Source organism: Berkeleyomyces rouxiae (genome assembly GCF_048999995.1).
Source record: "Berkeleyomyces rouxiae strain 22BRR77 chromosome Unknown BrBRR77_ptg000005l, whole genome shotgun sequence".
NCBI classification, from domain to species: domain Eukaryota; kingdom Fungi; phylum Ascomycota; class Sordariomycetes; order Microascales; family Ceratocystidaceae; genus Berkeleyomyces; species Berkeleyomyces rouxiae.
This window is the reverse complement of record NW_027396495.1, coordinates 1,666,707-1,682,027: the sequence shown is the minus strand read 5'-3', so window position 1 is coordinate 1,682,027 and position 15,321 is coordinate 1,666,707. Positions and strand designations below refer to the sequence as shown.

Sequence of the window (15,321 nt, the reverse complement as noted above, 5' to 3'; positions counted from 1 at the left end):
TGTAAAAAGACAGGCTGTAGGTGAAGAAATCAAAAAAAGCAGAGATAAAAAAAAAAAAGATACAAGTAGATATACACTGCTTCGCCTACCCGCACAAATCAAGCAACGTAAACCAACATGTCTCGGGGGTCGGTCTCGGGGGCCTGAAGCTTGACCACGGCAGTTTGAAAGGGTTCAGGTGCAGACACGGAACCCTAATTTCTGGGTTCTCGGCATAGACCCTCGGTCTAGCTAACCCCTAAGCTGGCTGCATCTCTCAGCAGCGAAAGTAGCGCGACTCGACCCAACGCTCCTCAATGTCCGGCACCATGCTGCACACTACAATGGCAATGTCTGGGAAGACCATGGAGAGCCGGCGCAGTCCCATGCGGCCGGCCGAGTAGGCAACAAAGACAATGCGCTTCTGGTCGACTCCGTGGTCAATAAGCACCTGGACTGCCATCAGAGCCGAGCCACCGCTGGCCATTTGCGTGTCGATTAAGAGCACGCTCTCGTGCTGCGACATGTCGTGCGGCATTTTGTAGTAGTGCAGTTCTGGCTCGCCTGTAGCCATGTTAGACTGCACCAGCATGCGGCCAAACCTGCAGTCGGGCATCACGCGCTTCATGGACGTTTCAAAGGCTGAGCCACCACGCAGCACCAGCACGGCGCTGACCTCGCCCTTGATCTCGAAGCCCTGGTACTTGCCGCCGTCGGGCGTCTCAATGTTCTTTTCACAGAAGTTGACCTTGTTGAGAGCCCTGTGTAGAGGTTAGGTTAGCGTTGCGATGCAGAGACCAGGCGGCAAACAAACATACTGCTCAATCAAGAGACACGCCAGGCGGTCAAAGTAGAAGATAAAGTCCTCGGGCGACGTGTCAATGTCTTGGATGATGGTGTTCATAGCTATGAGCTGCTGTGTCTGGTCCAGGATCCTGACATTGGGTGACAGAGGGTACTGGTCGGCGTTCATCTCTAGTTGCTTGAGCGCTGCGCGGTGGTGGGTTGACTTTTCCACGAGCTTCTTCTCAATGTACTGAATCATCATGGCTGTGGTGGCAGCAAGAGTCCTGGGGTTAGCCGTGGGAGAAACATGTGGTACAGAGAGGGTGTTGCCTACTCATGGCAGCTTTGTTGTCAATGCCACGCGGGACAATGATGTCGGCAACCTTTCTTTGAGGATCGACATACTATCGAGCGGTGTATGAGCCGTGTTAGTAGGAGCAGCGCAGACACGGCATGGGCGCAGCCACAGCACAGAGTGGAATCAAACCTTTTCAAAGTTGGGCTTGACGAAGCTGAACCACTGCTTGATGCAGCCATCAATGTCACGGCCGCGTTCCTTGACGTCACGCAGCACTGGGAAGAATCGCCAGGCGAGGTTAGTGGCAGTGAAGAGTAGGGCAGAAGCCAAGACCAAGACTCACGTCGTCGAGACAGGCACAGATCAAGATCTGCCTCGCAAAAGATCTGCAGGCGGGGGTTAGAGAGTGGTGACGAGAGAGGGAAGAGACGTGAGATGACGCACCATCATGTCAAGAATGTCTCGTACGCGCGGGTCGTACAGGGCAAAGATGCCCTCCAGCACCAGGACATGGGGGGAGTAGATGGTGGTGGTCTCGGCGAGACGCTGGTGCTTGGCAAAGGAGTAGACTGGGATCTCGGCACGCTTTCTGTGGAGGAGAGGTCAGCAGATGGGCGGTGTGTGGTGGAGGGGGAGAGGAAGTAGAGGTGTCGGTGTGGCTGTCGGTATGGCTGTCGGTGTGGCCGTCGGCAGGGACAAACCCGAACCCGTGGCAGTCACGTGACCACGACTCTGGACTTTTCGGACATGTCTTACCCGGCCTTGAGATCCCGCAGCTTCTGGATAATAACCTCGAAGTCAATGGCCTCGGGCGAGTCAAAGTCGTACTCATTGCGGAAGGCCTTCTTGGACTGCTCTGGCGTCAAGGGCTTGTAGAACGAGTCCATGGGCAGAATCACCACCCACGGCAGGTTGAGCTTTTTGACGATGGCCTGCGACAGCGTCGACTTCCCGGAGCCGGAGCTGCCCGCGATTCCGATGATGCTGACATCGGCCCACGGAGGAGCGTACATGGTGCGCTTAAGGACGGTGTCTTGGTTGTCGCTGTCCATGGTGGGCGAGAGAGATAGAAAAAAAAGAGAGACGAAGTAAAAAAAAAAAACTCAGCGTCGCCCAAAAAAAAAGATCGCGCCGTGGTCTGACTTTCTATCGGCCGGAGAAAGCAAGAAAGAAAAATCGAGCAGCCCAAGGACTCCAAAGCCACTCGGAAGAAAGACAGGAAGCAGAGCAGGCTCTGGCCGGCGATGTGAGGGTCTAGCAGGCTAGTTATATATGCATAGGTCGCTAGTTAACTATGTAACCAGCTAGACGAAACGAACAGGCCTGGATGTGATGTCAGCGCATGCACAAGAATGGCGTAGCAGTGACGGCGGGCGGGACCGAGACAGGGTTGCAAAGGCTCAAAGCGGCAAGGCTCGCGGGGAGGAGACTTGGAGACATGGATACTTGTAGGATAACTGACTGGCGGCACAACGAGTTAGTAGCCAATTGTAGTGGTTATAGTAGAAGCCCGCACTGCTATCTCTCCATCGATGGCCACTGCTGATATGGAGATAGTGCTTTGCCTCTTTGTTATCTTTCTTCTCTCGCTCTCTATCTTCGGCCCCCCGCCCACACTTTGAGATTGAGACTGAGATTGCTCCCTTCAGGAAAAAACCGAGCTTGGCACTTAGTGCAGGGAACGGCCAGCGGCCCCGGTTTATGTGTCTATCCGAGCGCCCCACCGCCCCAGCCCCTTTACAGCGATAAAGCTGGGCTCAAGCCCTTGCCCCATTTGCCCCAGTAAAAAAATGGGCCGCCTTCAAAAGCGGCGTTTGCGCGCCAAATTGGAGATGCAAACTTTTCTTCTTCTTGAAATATTTCGCAAGCAAGCAGAGCTGAACCAGCCAGCCCAACCATCACCAAAATCATCATCGCGTCCGAGTTGGAATTTGACTGCGGCACGCTTGTTTCCTTGCTCGAAAGTTCGAGTCCAGGTCACTATCTGCACATTCTTCTAATCATGTCTGCACCAAAGTCTCTGGAGCAGCGCATCGATGCTTTCCAGCCCCCCAAAAGGTTCGTCTCTCTCTCTTCGTCTCTCTTCCTCTCCCCGCCGGCATAATGATGAGCAACAAATGGGAATCTCTCCAAGAAATTATCATGCGGATACAAACATTTTAATAAGGTTGACTTCTGAAATGCCTTCCCCAATCCCTCTTTCTTCTCGCTACTCGCTTCCCGCGCCAGTCAACTAACGCCACCCACTCGGCAGTGAAATCAATGCTCTAATACTTGACTACCTGACACGAGAAGGCTACGCCGACGCTGCTGCCAAGTTCTGTCGCGAAGCCGATCTCAAGCCCCACCAGCCCATTGAAATGATCCAAGAACGTCGCGATATCCAGCAGGCAATACACTCGGGCAACATTCACCAGGCGATAGAAGCCCTGAATGACCTGGCTCCAGAGGTTAGTTGCTCTCTCCGTCCACCTCCTCGTTCTACACTGTAAACCCCCCTCCAAATGATTAGCTCAAGTTTTACATGCACCACGCAGAGGACCTCTTTTGGTCTGTGTTGAGAAACAAACCACTTTTTTTATGATTTGGCTGCCCCTAATTACTCTGTTGATGCTCACACATGCACACAAACCAGAGTTTTTGAACAACGTTGCTAACCTGACTGGTCTGCCTCCAGATTCTTGACTGTAATGCTGATATCCACTTCTCGCTGCTGCGTCTGCAGCTCATCGAGATGATCCGCGAGTGCTCGAGCAACAGTGCCGACCCTGGATGCTTCCTTCCTGCGGTCCACTTTGCGCAAGAAAATCTCGCGTCCCGTGCTGTTGAAGACCCGACCCTGCTTAGAAGCCTGGAAAAGGCCATGTCTCTGATTGTGTTCCCGCAAGCTGAACTGAGCGATGAACTTGCTGCTCTGCTTGACCCCAAGCTGCGTCAAGACGTAGCTGGCTCTGTAAACAAGGCCATCCTGCGCCACCAAGGACAACGGGGCGAGGCCGCCATGCGCTACCTGCTCAACATGCGGGCCTGGTCACAAAAAGTAGCCCAGGACATGGACGTGAAAATGCCCGAGAGCCTTCAGACTGGGCTTGATGTGAAATGAGGAGTGACAATGCGTGCGTGCTTTTTTTTTTTTTTTTCTTTGGAAGACTTGGAACCAGGCCAACTCTTGATTAATGATACCCAGAAACAACTCAATCACGTTGTAAATCAAATATATATAACCCGGGCGGGATACAGCCAGTTTTGAACACTATCTGATGAAGTTGAGGGTGAATTTATGACAGCCGTATACTATGTGTATCTTTGTCTGTCTGTCTGTGTGTATCTGTGTATCTGTCTGTCTGTCTGTCTGTTGCCATGATGGCGATGCTGGTGTTCTGTTCTTGTTCTGTTCTCTGTGACTGGAAAGAGAAAAGTGCGTGGCTCACTTGGTGCGCACATGCTTCAGCTTGCCGGCCGAATACATAAAGTTGTTGGCGTATGCCTTGGGCACAATCTTGCGCTGCTGCGGCTCCTGGACAAAGTACTCGTAGCCCTGCTTCTCGGCGAAGCGGATGGCATCCTCCTTGGACTCAAAGTTGATGCGCGTGCCCTGCATCGCATCGGCCGACGACTGCCAGCCCATCAGCGGGTTCTCCCAGCGGTGGCCCTTGGCCAGAACGTCCCAGTCCATGCGCCAGTGGTGGCTCTTCCATTCGCCCGACTGGGTGGCGGGTTTGGATTCTTTGTAGATGCTGCAAGTTGGGGTGTTAGATGGGTCAAGAGCAGAGTGAGTGAGTGGGTGAAGGTCTTTATTAACCGGTCGAGAGCAGATGTGAGAGTGGGAGTGGCCCGGGGAGACCGTCACTTACCGGACCTGGCGGCCCTGCAACTCGATGGGCGCGCCGGAGCTGATGGCCGCAGACACGGGCATGTCTTCGTTGCCAATCTGAACACGCTTGGGAACGGGCGTGAAGGTGCTAAGCGGGAGACCAAAGGGTTAGGACGCGGGCTCGGAAGGCACAAGGTGCTGTCGTATTTCTTGGGAGACCGGGCAGGGGAAGCCTGAACACAACGCAGGGCACATACGAAGTCGCCCTATCGGGCTCAATGGTGTAGTCGGGCTGGTTCGAGGCGGGCACCGTAGCAGGCTCGGGAGTGGTGGTGACGGAGTTTTGCAGGCGGCGGGCAGTGTGGGAGAAGCCGCGGGTGGCGGTGGTGGCGGTGCGCAGCGCGCGGGCGGACGAGGTTCTAAGCGCAGACATGGCGGGGGTGGAGGCGGGAATCAATCGAGAGTGGTTCTGCTTCAGCTTCTGCTTCTGCTTGGTGATGCTCGTCGCCAAGTTTCTCCCAAGCTTGGTGGTGGGTGGAGGTTGAAAAGAAGTGGGGCTTTGGCTGGCGGTCGTCCCAGCACTCCAAGCGCGCTGATTGGCCAGGGCGCAGTAACCATTATCCGGGGCAAAGGCTGTGATTGGAGGGCGCGCAACAACGATTTTTCCGAAGCCGAGCGGTTTTCGTTGAGCAGGGCTGACAAGGTTATCGGGATGCTTGGGGGGAGGAGAGAGTGGGAAAACCACCAAAGTTCTGCAAAAGCTCGTCCAGCCCACCGTCCCGCCTCGCCTGCACCATTGCCCATTGGCTCACGTCGCTGGCACTTCCGAACCCGCTTCTCCCTCCTTTAGTCGATTGTCGTTTTTTGAACGAGCCGCAACCATGAGCTTCGCTACTAGACGGGCGCTGTCCACCCTGATTCCCCCCAAGGTACGTGGTGGCCGGTCGGCCGGCTTCTCGGCCTGTCGACGCCCTCGCCGGCTGTGGCTGCGAGCAGGGCGTTAGTATGCGCAGGATGCTAACTGGCTGTGTATAGGTCGCCTCTCCCAAGGTATGGATAACCCGCTCCGCGTGGTGGCCGGTGCCCGGCGCATGTGCTGCGCAGCCGCCAATCTGGCGCTCCTCCGAACCGGCCGCTGTCCCGGGACGACACGCACATGCACGTGGTTTCTCTTCCGGGACCACGGACGCAGACACACTCTCTTTCTCTCCCCTCTACAATTACTAACCTGTCGCCGCTCCCTCCCTAGGCCCTGGGTGCCAACCCCGATGCTGTCAAGATGCAGCGTGTCGTCAACTTCTACGAGAAGCTCCCCCGTGGCGCTGCCCCCGAGCCCGTCGCCAAGGGCATCCTCGGCCGCTACCAGGCCAAGCACTTTGGCAAGAACGCCTCGGGCAAGCGTATGTGAAGACCGAAGACAGACTGAAACTGGCCCGTCACAAGGGACCACGCAGCGGAACAAAGTCGAGTACTAACCCACGTGATAATACACAGCCATCATCCACGCCATTGGCCTGCTCCTGGTCATTGGCTACGCCCAGAACTACTACTTCCACCTTCGTAAGGGATTCTGCCAGCCGCGTTTCGATGTGTCGACGTCTGCTAACTGTTCTGTTTCTCCACAGGCCACCACAAGAACAACGCCCACTAAACTAGGCCCGTTCGTTGTCGACTGATATGTACCAGGGAGAGATAGAGTCTCAGGTAGTGTACAAAAGCTAAAGTTCCACCAATACTCGAGTAGAGTGTACAAGCACGAATTGAGCGCAATGGCGTGTGATGTATGCAGCCGCAGCAGTCCCTGTGCATGTGACAGACAAAAGGAGAGATACGATTAGAGAGTGAGTGAGTGAGAATGTGTGTGTGTGTCTTGGGAGGACAGACCCGTTGACAGAGTGCAGGTTGTGCTGCGAGTCCGGATCATGAGCCTGGTAGTGTACTAGGGTCTGTGTGCGCCCATCCTTAGGGTTACACGCCGATGAAACACAACTGAGATTAACGAAAGAGATGTGGACTAGGAAGAAACAACGAGAAAAGACTCCCGGCAGATGCAGGCGAGACAAAACATGACAACGAATGTACCGATACTTAGGAGCCTGCCTGCTTCAAGCTTGCGCAGAGAAAAGAAGGAGGACAGAGTGAATCAGCGCTGTTGCTGGGGGCGGCAAGGCCAAAGCAGCGGTACTTGTGTGGTTGCTGGGGGGCAGGGCCACCTGGAGGAGTAAAGAAGAGACTGTTGCAGAGGGAGAGAGAAAGCTTCCCCTCTGCTGTACAGCACACACAGCCGTACACAGCGCCCCTGCCCCCCCTACACGCCGCCCCCAAAACCACTACAGCACAACCCCTCCCTGCAACTCCAAAGCTCACCGCAAACAAATCAAATCAAATCAATCTCCACACCAGCCCACAACCATCTCTCAGCATTTAGATGCATTCTTAGTTCCGCCGATCCATCCACACCCGCACTTCCGCCCACCTCTGCAAAACCTGCAAATACCGCCGTCTTGCCCGCCGCAAAACCCCCCGCTCCATCTGCCGTCTCCGTCTCGACCCGCCGCCGCCCCGATCCGGATCGCCTCCGCTCGCACCGCCCGCCCCCGACTTCTCCTGCCGTGCAGATGATGGCCGCTCCGACCGAGGCGACCAACAAGTCTGTCGATGCTTCCAGCTGCGCCACTTCTGCTTCCAGCCAGGTGCGTCACGCCACGCCACGCCACGCCACACCACGCCAGCTTCCGCCTTGCCTCTGGGCCCCGGCCACGTCTCCGGGCTCCCTCCCCCTCTTCTCCCTGTGGCCGCCTCCCTCTGCCGCGCTGTTCTCTCCCTCCCAAGTCTGAATCCTGCCGCCCCTCTCTCCTGCTAACCTGGCCCTCTCGTCTCCACCACAGCCCCCCGACTCGGCCCCAAGCTTGAGCAACAGCTCGCAGCCCACATCCGCCGACGCCACGCCCGCCGGCCACCCGCCACACCAGCTTCCCACCCCCAAGCTATCGCCGCTGCTGGCCGAGCCGGCCGCCAAGCAACCGCAACAACCACCGCCCACCAGCGCCAGCGCCAGCCCCACCGAAGGCTCCGACTCAGATACCCTCAAGCAAGATGCCAAGAAGCCAGATCGGCTGTCGTCGCTGAAGAAGCCGGCCACCTTCAAGGCCGTCTCCGTCAACAAGACCTTCCTCGCCGCCGCGTCCGGCTCGCAGGCCAAGCCCCGCGAAAAGTCTGCCGCCTCCTCGGCCGCATCAACACCGCCGACCACGTCCACGCTGCCGGCCAGCAGGCCCCGCCTGATTGCCAAGACTGCCGGCAGTGGCCCCTTGCCCAAGTTTGCCGCCGTCAACAGCGGCCGCTCGTCGATGCCCGAGCCGGCCGGGGTCTGGAACAAGAACCCTCGTTAGTCTCGCTGGCCCCCTCTCCCGTAATTGCGCCCTGGCTAACCACAGAGTCTGCTCTCCCCCTCCCCCCAGCGCCTCCAGCAGCTGCTACGCCAACTGTCGCGCCCGCCGCGCCCGCCGCCGCCGCGCCCGTAGACCTCTCCAAGCTCTCGGACGAGGAGCTCAAGAAGCATGGAATCCACGTCGCCAGCCGCCTGCAGTCCGACGACAGCAAAGGAAGCCACAACAACTGGGCCGACATCGAGGACGACGACGACGAATGGGCCGTGCCCGACTCTATTACCTGGACCGATGGCACCAAGACCACTCTGCCCTCGGCCGACGAGGCCCTCCTGTCTTCGCCCTTGCCCCCACCGGCAAGCCCGACCAAGCCCCATGTGCAGACGCCCACCTTTTCCGGCTCCGGCTCCGGACGCCTGTCTGGCCGCATCCCCAGCGCAACGCCGTACACGCCCGGGGGCAGCAAACCCGGGGTTATCCTGCGCCACTCGACCGAGAAGCCGTCGCTGGTCGCCAAGGCACCCGCCTCGGCCGCCCCGGCCAAGTCTCCCTGGGCCACCCTGCCGGCCGTTGACCGGGCATCGCCCGTGGCCGCTTTCATGTCCTCTCCACAGCAAAGCCAGCGTACGCCTTACAGCCAGCACCAAGGATACAATTCGAGCGCCACCAGCCGCATGCCCCCGCCGCATGACGCCTACCAGCCGCGAAACTTTGACCACCCCATGGACAGACGAAGCGGCGACTTTGCCGCCCACCCGGACTACATGATGCAGCGGTCTCGCCAGGCCACTTCCCAGGCCTACAAACACTCCTCCGGCTATCCTCCTCGTCACATGCCCGGCGACGGCCCGTACACCCGTAACCGGAGTGGGTCGTCCAACATGGGCCAAGGGCCCGATCGCTTCAACCACATGACTGGCATTTCTCCTACGTCTCCCTACCAAAATCCAGAGTCTGCCCACCACGACCACTACGGCGCCCGCCGGCCATCGTTCAACAGCGGCCCGCCGCCTTTTATCCAGGGCCGCCAACATGGCCATGTTCCAGGCCGCTCAGCATCTGGCGACTACTCGGGTCCCAACGGCCCGCTTCCCGACACTGCCGACGCTGCCGCCAGTGTGCCGGGCGCCAGCAACGCCCCCCACCACAGCCCCGGAGACAGCTCCGACCAGAGCACCATGGCCCCAGGCCCCAGGCCCCCAGCCTTCCGCGCGCCTCAATTAGGCGAAGCAGCCAGCAATGTCGTGGCGGCACCTGCCGGGATCCCCGAGGAAGAAACCGCCGAGTTCCAGAAGAAGCTGATGCGCGAGAGAGCAGAGGAAGCCATGCGCCGCCGCCAGGAAGAAGAGCGCCGCGAAGAGGCTGCCAAGCAAGAGCGTCTGCGGCTCAAACTCGAGGCCATGGGACCTGCTCCCGAGAGACAAAGCGCCAAGAAGCAAACCCCGCTGAACCCCGCCGCACAGCCTTCGGCAGCAGAGACACCGGCCCCGGCTCCCGTTCAAGTGCCCGCCGCTCTTCAGGCTCGCCTCAAAGAACAACCCATAGCCGAAAATGCCCCCGCCACGGCCCCCGACAATGCCCCGGCCAGCGCCACCTCCGACAAGGCTTCGAACGATGCCGAGCCTCATGCCCCCAAGCAAACACAGGTGTGGGAATCGTCGGGAGCCCCCCCGCCGCACCCCCAAGTCGCCGGCCCGCCTCCGTCGCGGGATCTAGGGACCGCCAGCTGGGGCTCGGGCAGTTCCAAGACCCAGCGGAATGTCTGGGGCGCCCCCAACAACGATCGCGGTCTCGGCAACGGCACCTTCATCACCGACATGTCTGGCCTTGCATCCGTGCCTCCAACCAAGGGCCGCAGTGGCCCTGCTCCGATTGGCCCCCCGAGCACCAGCTCTTCTGCAGGCCGTGGCCCCCCCGCCGCCTGGAACACTGCCGCTCCTGAGCCCGAGGGCCGCGGCATTAGAGAAGCTCGCCCACCCAGTAAGTTCCAGGCCATTGAGAAGCCCGTGGCTGTGAATCCGGACCACCCTTCTGCCATTCTCAAGCCCGCCTGGCGCAACAGTGCCGAGACCGAGACCGTCGCTGCCGCTGCCGCCGCCGACTTCAAGAGGCCTCCGCCAGACTCCGTTGCAGGCCCCGCCCAGCCGCGCCCGTCCAGATTCTTCCCCACGCGCGACTACCAGGTAGTCCAGCCGTCGATAGCCTACGCTGCCGTTGCTGCCGGCACTGCGTCTGCTTCCACGGGTCCTGCGCCCAGCGCCGCTGCCGTTGCTCGAGAACAACCGGCCGTGCGAGCCAGGTCTCCGTCGCCGCCTCCCCCGATTGCCGAGGACCACCCTGTCTACGACGGCAACCCGTCGCAGCCCATGGTATCGCTGCCCAAGCCGCAGCCCGTAGTCAAGCTGCCTCCTCTCGATGCATCGGCTCTCCCCTCGGCCAGACCCGCTGCTGGGCCTCCCTCGGCCTCGGGCCACTGGCAGGACAAAATCAACAGCCTACTAAGCGGCCACAAGCCCTATCACCAGCCCCGCCGGGACTCTCTCGAGCACCCCTCTCCCCAACCCCATCACTCCCAGCCGGCTCCCCGCGCCGCCGGCCATGCAGCCCACCACGGCCCTGCCGCAGTCCACCACCCGGCGCCCATGGCCGAGCCACCAACCACGATGCCCATGTCGACCGAGTGCTTCGAGGAGCCGGAAATGGGCTCCCTGCCCTCGATCCACATCCCCAAAGACGCCCCCGAGGCCGCCTGGAACCCCGCCACCGCGCAGACCAAGCCGCTGCCGCGCCGCTTCGCCATCATCCACAACACCTCGTCCACCGACCCCGACTTCTACGAGCCCTCGGGCCAGATCAAAATCAACCTCGCCGGCATGCCCGACCCCCGCTTCGTCTTCCACGCCTGCGCCACCCGCTCCTCTCGCACCCAGAGCCGCAGCTCCGCTGGCACCGCCCGCTCGCGCCGCGGAAACAACCGCGCTACGCCGCGCCACGACCAGCCCCCGGCGGCGGCGGCGGCGGCTTCTTCTACTCCTGCCACCGCCCTACCATCCTCGACTAAACCCCAGACAACGACTACCACCTCCACATCCACACCCGCCACCGATGCATCATCATCCCCATCCCACCACCGCACACCCGCACCCGACGGCTCCGCCACACAGCCGCAAAACCACCAGCGCGACCCGCGCTCATCCCGCGCGCCGCCCGAGCCGCACGACTCCGCTCCCGCAACCGCCCCGGCGGCCGGCGGCCAGCGCCAGCGCCAGGGCTCCGGCCGCGGCTCGCGCGGCGGGTACAAGGGCCGCAGCTCAGAGTGGACGCGGCGCGATGTGCCGGCGGCGGGCCGGAGCCAGACGACGGTGTAGTAGTAGTAGTAGCCTTTTTGGGGGGGCGTGTGTTGTAACGGAAAAAAACGGAATTGAAAGTTTTGTTGTTCTTGTTCTTCTTGCTCATAGGCTGCGTATTCATGATATTCTTACCTCTTTCTTTCCTTTCTCCCTCTCTCTCTCTGTGTGTGTGAGACTTGTTCGTATTCGCCCCTTCCGGCATTGGCGATTCAATAGAAAATAACTTGTTATTTCAATGTGTACAACGTACATTCATGCGTAGATACGTCGGCGTCGTGTCATGTTCGTGCGGGCTGAAAAGAAAATAAAAAGAAATAAATACTCCCCTCCCCCCCCCCTACAAAAGCACAAAATGCCCTTTCTCTCTCTCTCTCTCCCATTCGCCTAGGATAGATCCTCGACTGCGCAGTTGGGATGCAGCACGTAGACCAGCTTCTGCTTCTCGCCGAGGCCAGGGTGCTGCTGCTGCTGCTGGCCCGGGGCCGGTTCGACGGGGAGCAGGCCTGCGTCGGCGGCGGCGAGGGCCTCGCCGCGGATAGCCATGATGACATTGTTCTGTGTATCGGGGGGGTGTGTTAGCGAGCAAAATCCGCACGACGATTCGTTTTCTTTGTATCTGAGAAAAAAAGCCGCCTCCAGGACTCACCTTGACCATCAGCTTCAGCACGCCGTGCGCCGTCAGCATCTCGCGCTTCATGTCGTCTTCCGTGTTGAGCGACGCCTCGAGGCTCTCGAGGTACGCGGTGACGAGCATGTCCTCGTGCAGGCCGTCGCCGGCGCTGCTCTCGTTTTCGTTGATGAGCTTGACGAACAGGCGGACAATCTCGAGGTACTTTTCGTAGGTGACTTTGAGTTTCGGCTGGGCCGCCGCGGGCGCAGCAGGCGCCGCCGGGGCCGCCTCGGCGCTGTCGTGCATGACCTGGTCGTTCTCCTCGTCGAATTCGCCGGCTGCCTGGCGCGCCGCGGCCAGCAGGTCCTCGGCGGACTCGTGGGCGTCCTCGTCGTCGAGCTCGAGGTCCTCGTGCTCAATGGAGATGATGCTCGTGCGCAGCAGGTCAAAGGCCTCGTCGACAAAGGCGGGCACGACCTCGTTGACGCAGTTGATCTTGGCGACGGCCTCGGACAGGCGGATCAGGCTCTCGAGCTGGCGCACGGTGATGCGGTACGAGTTGCGGCCGATGCCGCCCTGGGCGTCGTCGGCGCGCAGTTCCTGGTAGCGCGCGACGAGGCGCGCCTTGGCGGCCGGCGTGAAGACGGGCTCGTAGGTGCGCGCGTAGCGGATGTAGCGTTGCAGCTCAGCGGTGCTGAAGAGCGGCTCGATGGCCTCGTCGCGCAGCTGGTGGATGCTGACAATGTGGCGCGCCAGGCTGCGGTCCGTCTGCTCGCTGCAGTCGTCGAGGATGACAAAGAACAGGTCGAAGCGCGACATGATGGGCGCGCTCATGTTGATGTTGGCGCGCAGCGACGCCTTGCGGTTGTAGCGGCCGCCGACGGGGTTGGCGGCGGCCAGCACGCTGGTCTTGGCGTTGAGCGTGGCGTGGATGCCGGCCTTGGCAATGGAAATGGTCTGCTGCTCCATGGCTTCGTGGATGGCAACCTGGTCGCCAATGTCCATCTTGTCAAACTCGTCAATGGCGCAGATGCCGTTGTCGGCCAGCATCAGCGCGCCGGCCTCGATGGTGAACTCGCCCGTCTCCTCGTCCTTGACCACGGCGGCCGTGAGACCGGCGGCCGACGACGCCTTGCCGCTCGTGTAGACGGCGCGCGGCGCAAACGAGCACACGTACTTGAGGAACTGCGACTTGGACGTTGACGGGTCGCCGACGATGCAGATGTTGATGTCGCCGCGCAGCTTCATGCCCTCGGGCGTGTTCTTGTGCACGCCCGACACCAGCTGCAGCAGCAGGCCCTTCTTAACCGTGTCGTGGCCAAAGACCATGGGCGCAAAGGACGCAATGATCTTCTGGTAGATGTGGTCTGCGTGCACCATGTCCTTGAGCCGCGCGATCTCGGCCGTGGTGAGGAACAGGTTGGCATCGCTCAGGCGCGTCTGCTCGTTGTCGGCGTCTAGGCCCTGGCTCTTGTTCTCCGTCAATATGCGCACCGTGTTGTTGATGGTCTGCATGTCCGCGCCGACAATCTGCGGAGACACGGTGCAGGCCAAAAAGGCCATGCGGTACGTCAGCTCGCGCACGCCCAGCGCCTTGAGGCCCGTGACGCCGTCGCCGCCGGCCTCGTCGGTGCGATTGCCGTCGCGCATGGCATACGGGCGCTGGCCGGGCGTGCTCAGCTGGCTGACGTCGGGCACGACAATCAACGCGCCCGTAAAGATGCACTTTTCGCCGGCCTGGGCCTGGTCGACCATGGCGCCGCGCAGGATGACGTCCATGGTGCGCGGCATGCTGCCGGTGGGAATTTCCGACGAGTTCTCCTGGATGCGGACCTTTTGCCAGTCCATAAACGTGCTCTTCTGCATTTCCAGGCGCCAGCCAAAGCGGTTATTACACGTTGCATTCGGACATTGCGACGGCTCGGTATAGCGAAACGTCTGCTCCACGTTGAGGACCTCGGCGCGGCAGACTTCGCAGATGAAGGCAGCCGACGCCAGCTCAGGCCGCACCTCGGAGGTTCTGGTGACGGTTCCGGAAATCGACAGCAGGTGGCCAATGTCGCTGGAGCGTAGGCTGCGCAGACGCGACGTCATCTTCATGTTGAAAAAGGCCACGGTGATGGCCTGGTCGGGCTGGCTTTGCTGCGGCTGGTCGTCATCGTCGTCGTCCTCGCCGGCAAAGCCCGAGTTTTGCGGCGTGGCGCCCGACTGGCCCGGCGTCGACACGTCGAATCCGGGCGTGGACGGGTAGAAGTTGCGGCTGTCGGCGGCCGACCTCTTGGACTTGGGCTTGTTTCTGGCTTTCTGGTAGGCGACGAGGTTCTCGACGGCGCGGTTCATGTACGGCAGCACGCGGTAGTATTCGCTGATGATGGCGCGGGCCATGGCGGCGTCAAAGTAGTCGAGGTGGCTGTAGTCAATGTATAGCACAGACATCTTGAGGCTCTGCATGTTTTTGACCATGGACATGTAGTAGCCCTTGGCGTATTTGGACTCCATTTCCTGCTCCACGGGGTCGTAGCCGGCGCCGCTCGGGGCCTTGCCGGAGCGCTCGGGGAATCTGCAGTGCGGCGTGTCAGTAGCGGAGCGGCTGGTGAGGGGCAGGGGGCAACAGATGGGGCCCGAGCCTACCTCTTGAGGAACTCGACGATACCATCGGCAGCCGTGGTGGCCACCTGGTCGAGGACTCTTTTTGTGCTGGCGTTTCTTCTCTTGGTCTTGAGCGGCACCTCGTTGTCGTCCAGGTCGCGGTCGTCGTCGCTGAGCGCGCCGGGCGTCTCCGACGGCGGGCCGCGGGGCCGGCCGGAGGAGCCGGCGCGGTTGCCGTAGGGCGAGCTGGGAAAGGCGGATCTGCGGGGAGTGGCAGTTCCCACGCTGATGCCGTCGGACATGAGGCTGTCCTGCGGGGTCGACATGGCGGCGGAGCGAGGGTTGTCGATGTTGTGGTGTTGGAGGGGCTCGCGGAGGACACCTTGGCCAAGTAGTGCCGATAAGCAGGCAAGAAAGAAGCAAGCGGCGCGGTCAGGCTGGGAATCGGGCAGAAAAAGCAAAGCCTTGCTGCGGTTTCGTGGGGCGCGGGGGAACAAACTTCTGGT

The 15,321-nt window shown here is 60.5% G+C and overlaps 6 protein-coding genes across 6 annotated transcripts; 3 read left to right on the top strand and 3 right to left on the bottom strand.

The window, feature by feature from the left end:
* Positions 1-256: 256 nt before the first annotated feature.
* Positions 257-2,115, bottom strand: BROUX77_005618 (uncharacterized protein; the record flags this gene model as incomplete). Its single annotated transcript, XM_073750512.1, has 7 exons — positions 257-740; positions 798-1,029; positions 1,100-1,169; positions 1,253-1,338; positions 1,407-1,449; positions 1,508-1,652; positions 1,820-2,115. 7 exons carry the CDS (start codon positions 2,113-2,115, stop codon positions 257-259), a joined length of 1,356 nt encoding a protein of 451 aa, XP_073604504.1.
* Positions 2,116-3,065: 950 nt separating this feature from the next.
* Positions 3,066-4,166, top strand: BROUX77_005617 (uncharacterized protein; the record flags this gene model as incomplete). The annotated part of the gene is made up of 3 exons (XM_073750511.1): positions 3,066-3,121; positions 3,318-3,513; positions 3,741-4,166. The coding sequence occupies 3 exons, from the start codon at positions 3,066-3,068 to the stop codon at positions 4,164-4,166; spliced, it is 678 nt and encodes a 225-aa protein (XP_073604503.1).
* Positions 4,167-4,490: 324 nt separating this feature from the next.
* Positions 4,491-5,310, bottom strand: BROUX77_005616 (uncharacterized protein; the record flags this gene model as incomplete). The annotated part of the gene is made up of 3 exons (XM_073750509.1): positions 4,491-4,800; positions 4,918-5,025; positions 5,135-5,310. The coding sequence occupies 3 exons, from the start codon at positions 5,308-5,310 to the stop codon at positions 4,491-4,493; spliced, it is 594 nt and encodes a 197-aa protein (XP_073604502.1).
* A 448-nt stretch (positions 5,311-5,758) lies between these two features.
* On the top strand, positions 5,759-6,528 carry BROUX77_005615 (uncharacterized protein; the record flags this gene model as incomplete). The annotated part of the gene is made up of 5 exons (XM_073750508.1): positions 5,759-5,806; positions 5,913-5,927; positions 6,127-6,277; positions 6,372-6,437; positions 6,503-6,528. 5 exons carry the CDS (start codon positions 5,759-5,761, stop codon positions 6,526-6,528), a joined length of 306 nt encoding a protein of 101 aa, XP_073604501.1.
* A 967-nt stretch (positions 6,529-7,495) lies between these two features.
* On the top strand, positions 7,496-11,634 carry BROUX77_005614 (uncharacterized protein; the record flags this gene model as incomplete). The annotated part of the gene is made up of 3 exons (XM_073750507.1): positions 7,496-7,570; positions 7,766-8,264; positions 8,339-11,634. The coding sequence occupies 3 exons, from the start codon at positions 7,496-7,498 to the stop codon at positions 11,632-11,634; spliced, it is 3,870 nt and encodes a 1,289-aa protein (XP_073604500.1).
* Positions 11,635-12,000: 366 nt separating this feature from the next.
* On the bottom strand, positions 12,001-15,141 carry BROUX77_005613 (uncharacterized protein; the record flags this gene model as incomplete). Its single annotated transcript, XM_073750506.1, has 3 exons — positions 12,001-12,171; positions 12,263-14,786; positions 14,858-15,141. 3 exons carry the CDS (start codon positions 15,139-15,141, stop codon positions 12,001-12,003), a joined length of 2,979 nt encoding a protein of 992 aa, XP_073604499.1.
* Positions 15,142-15,321: the final 180 nt, after the last annotated feature.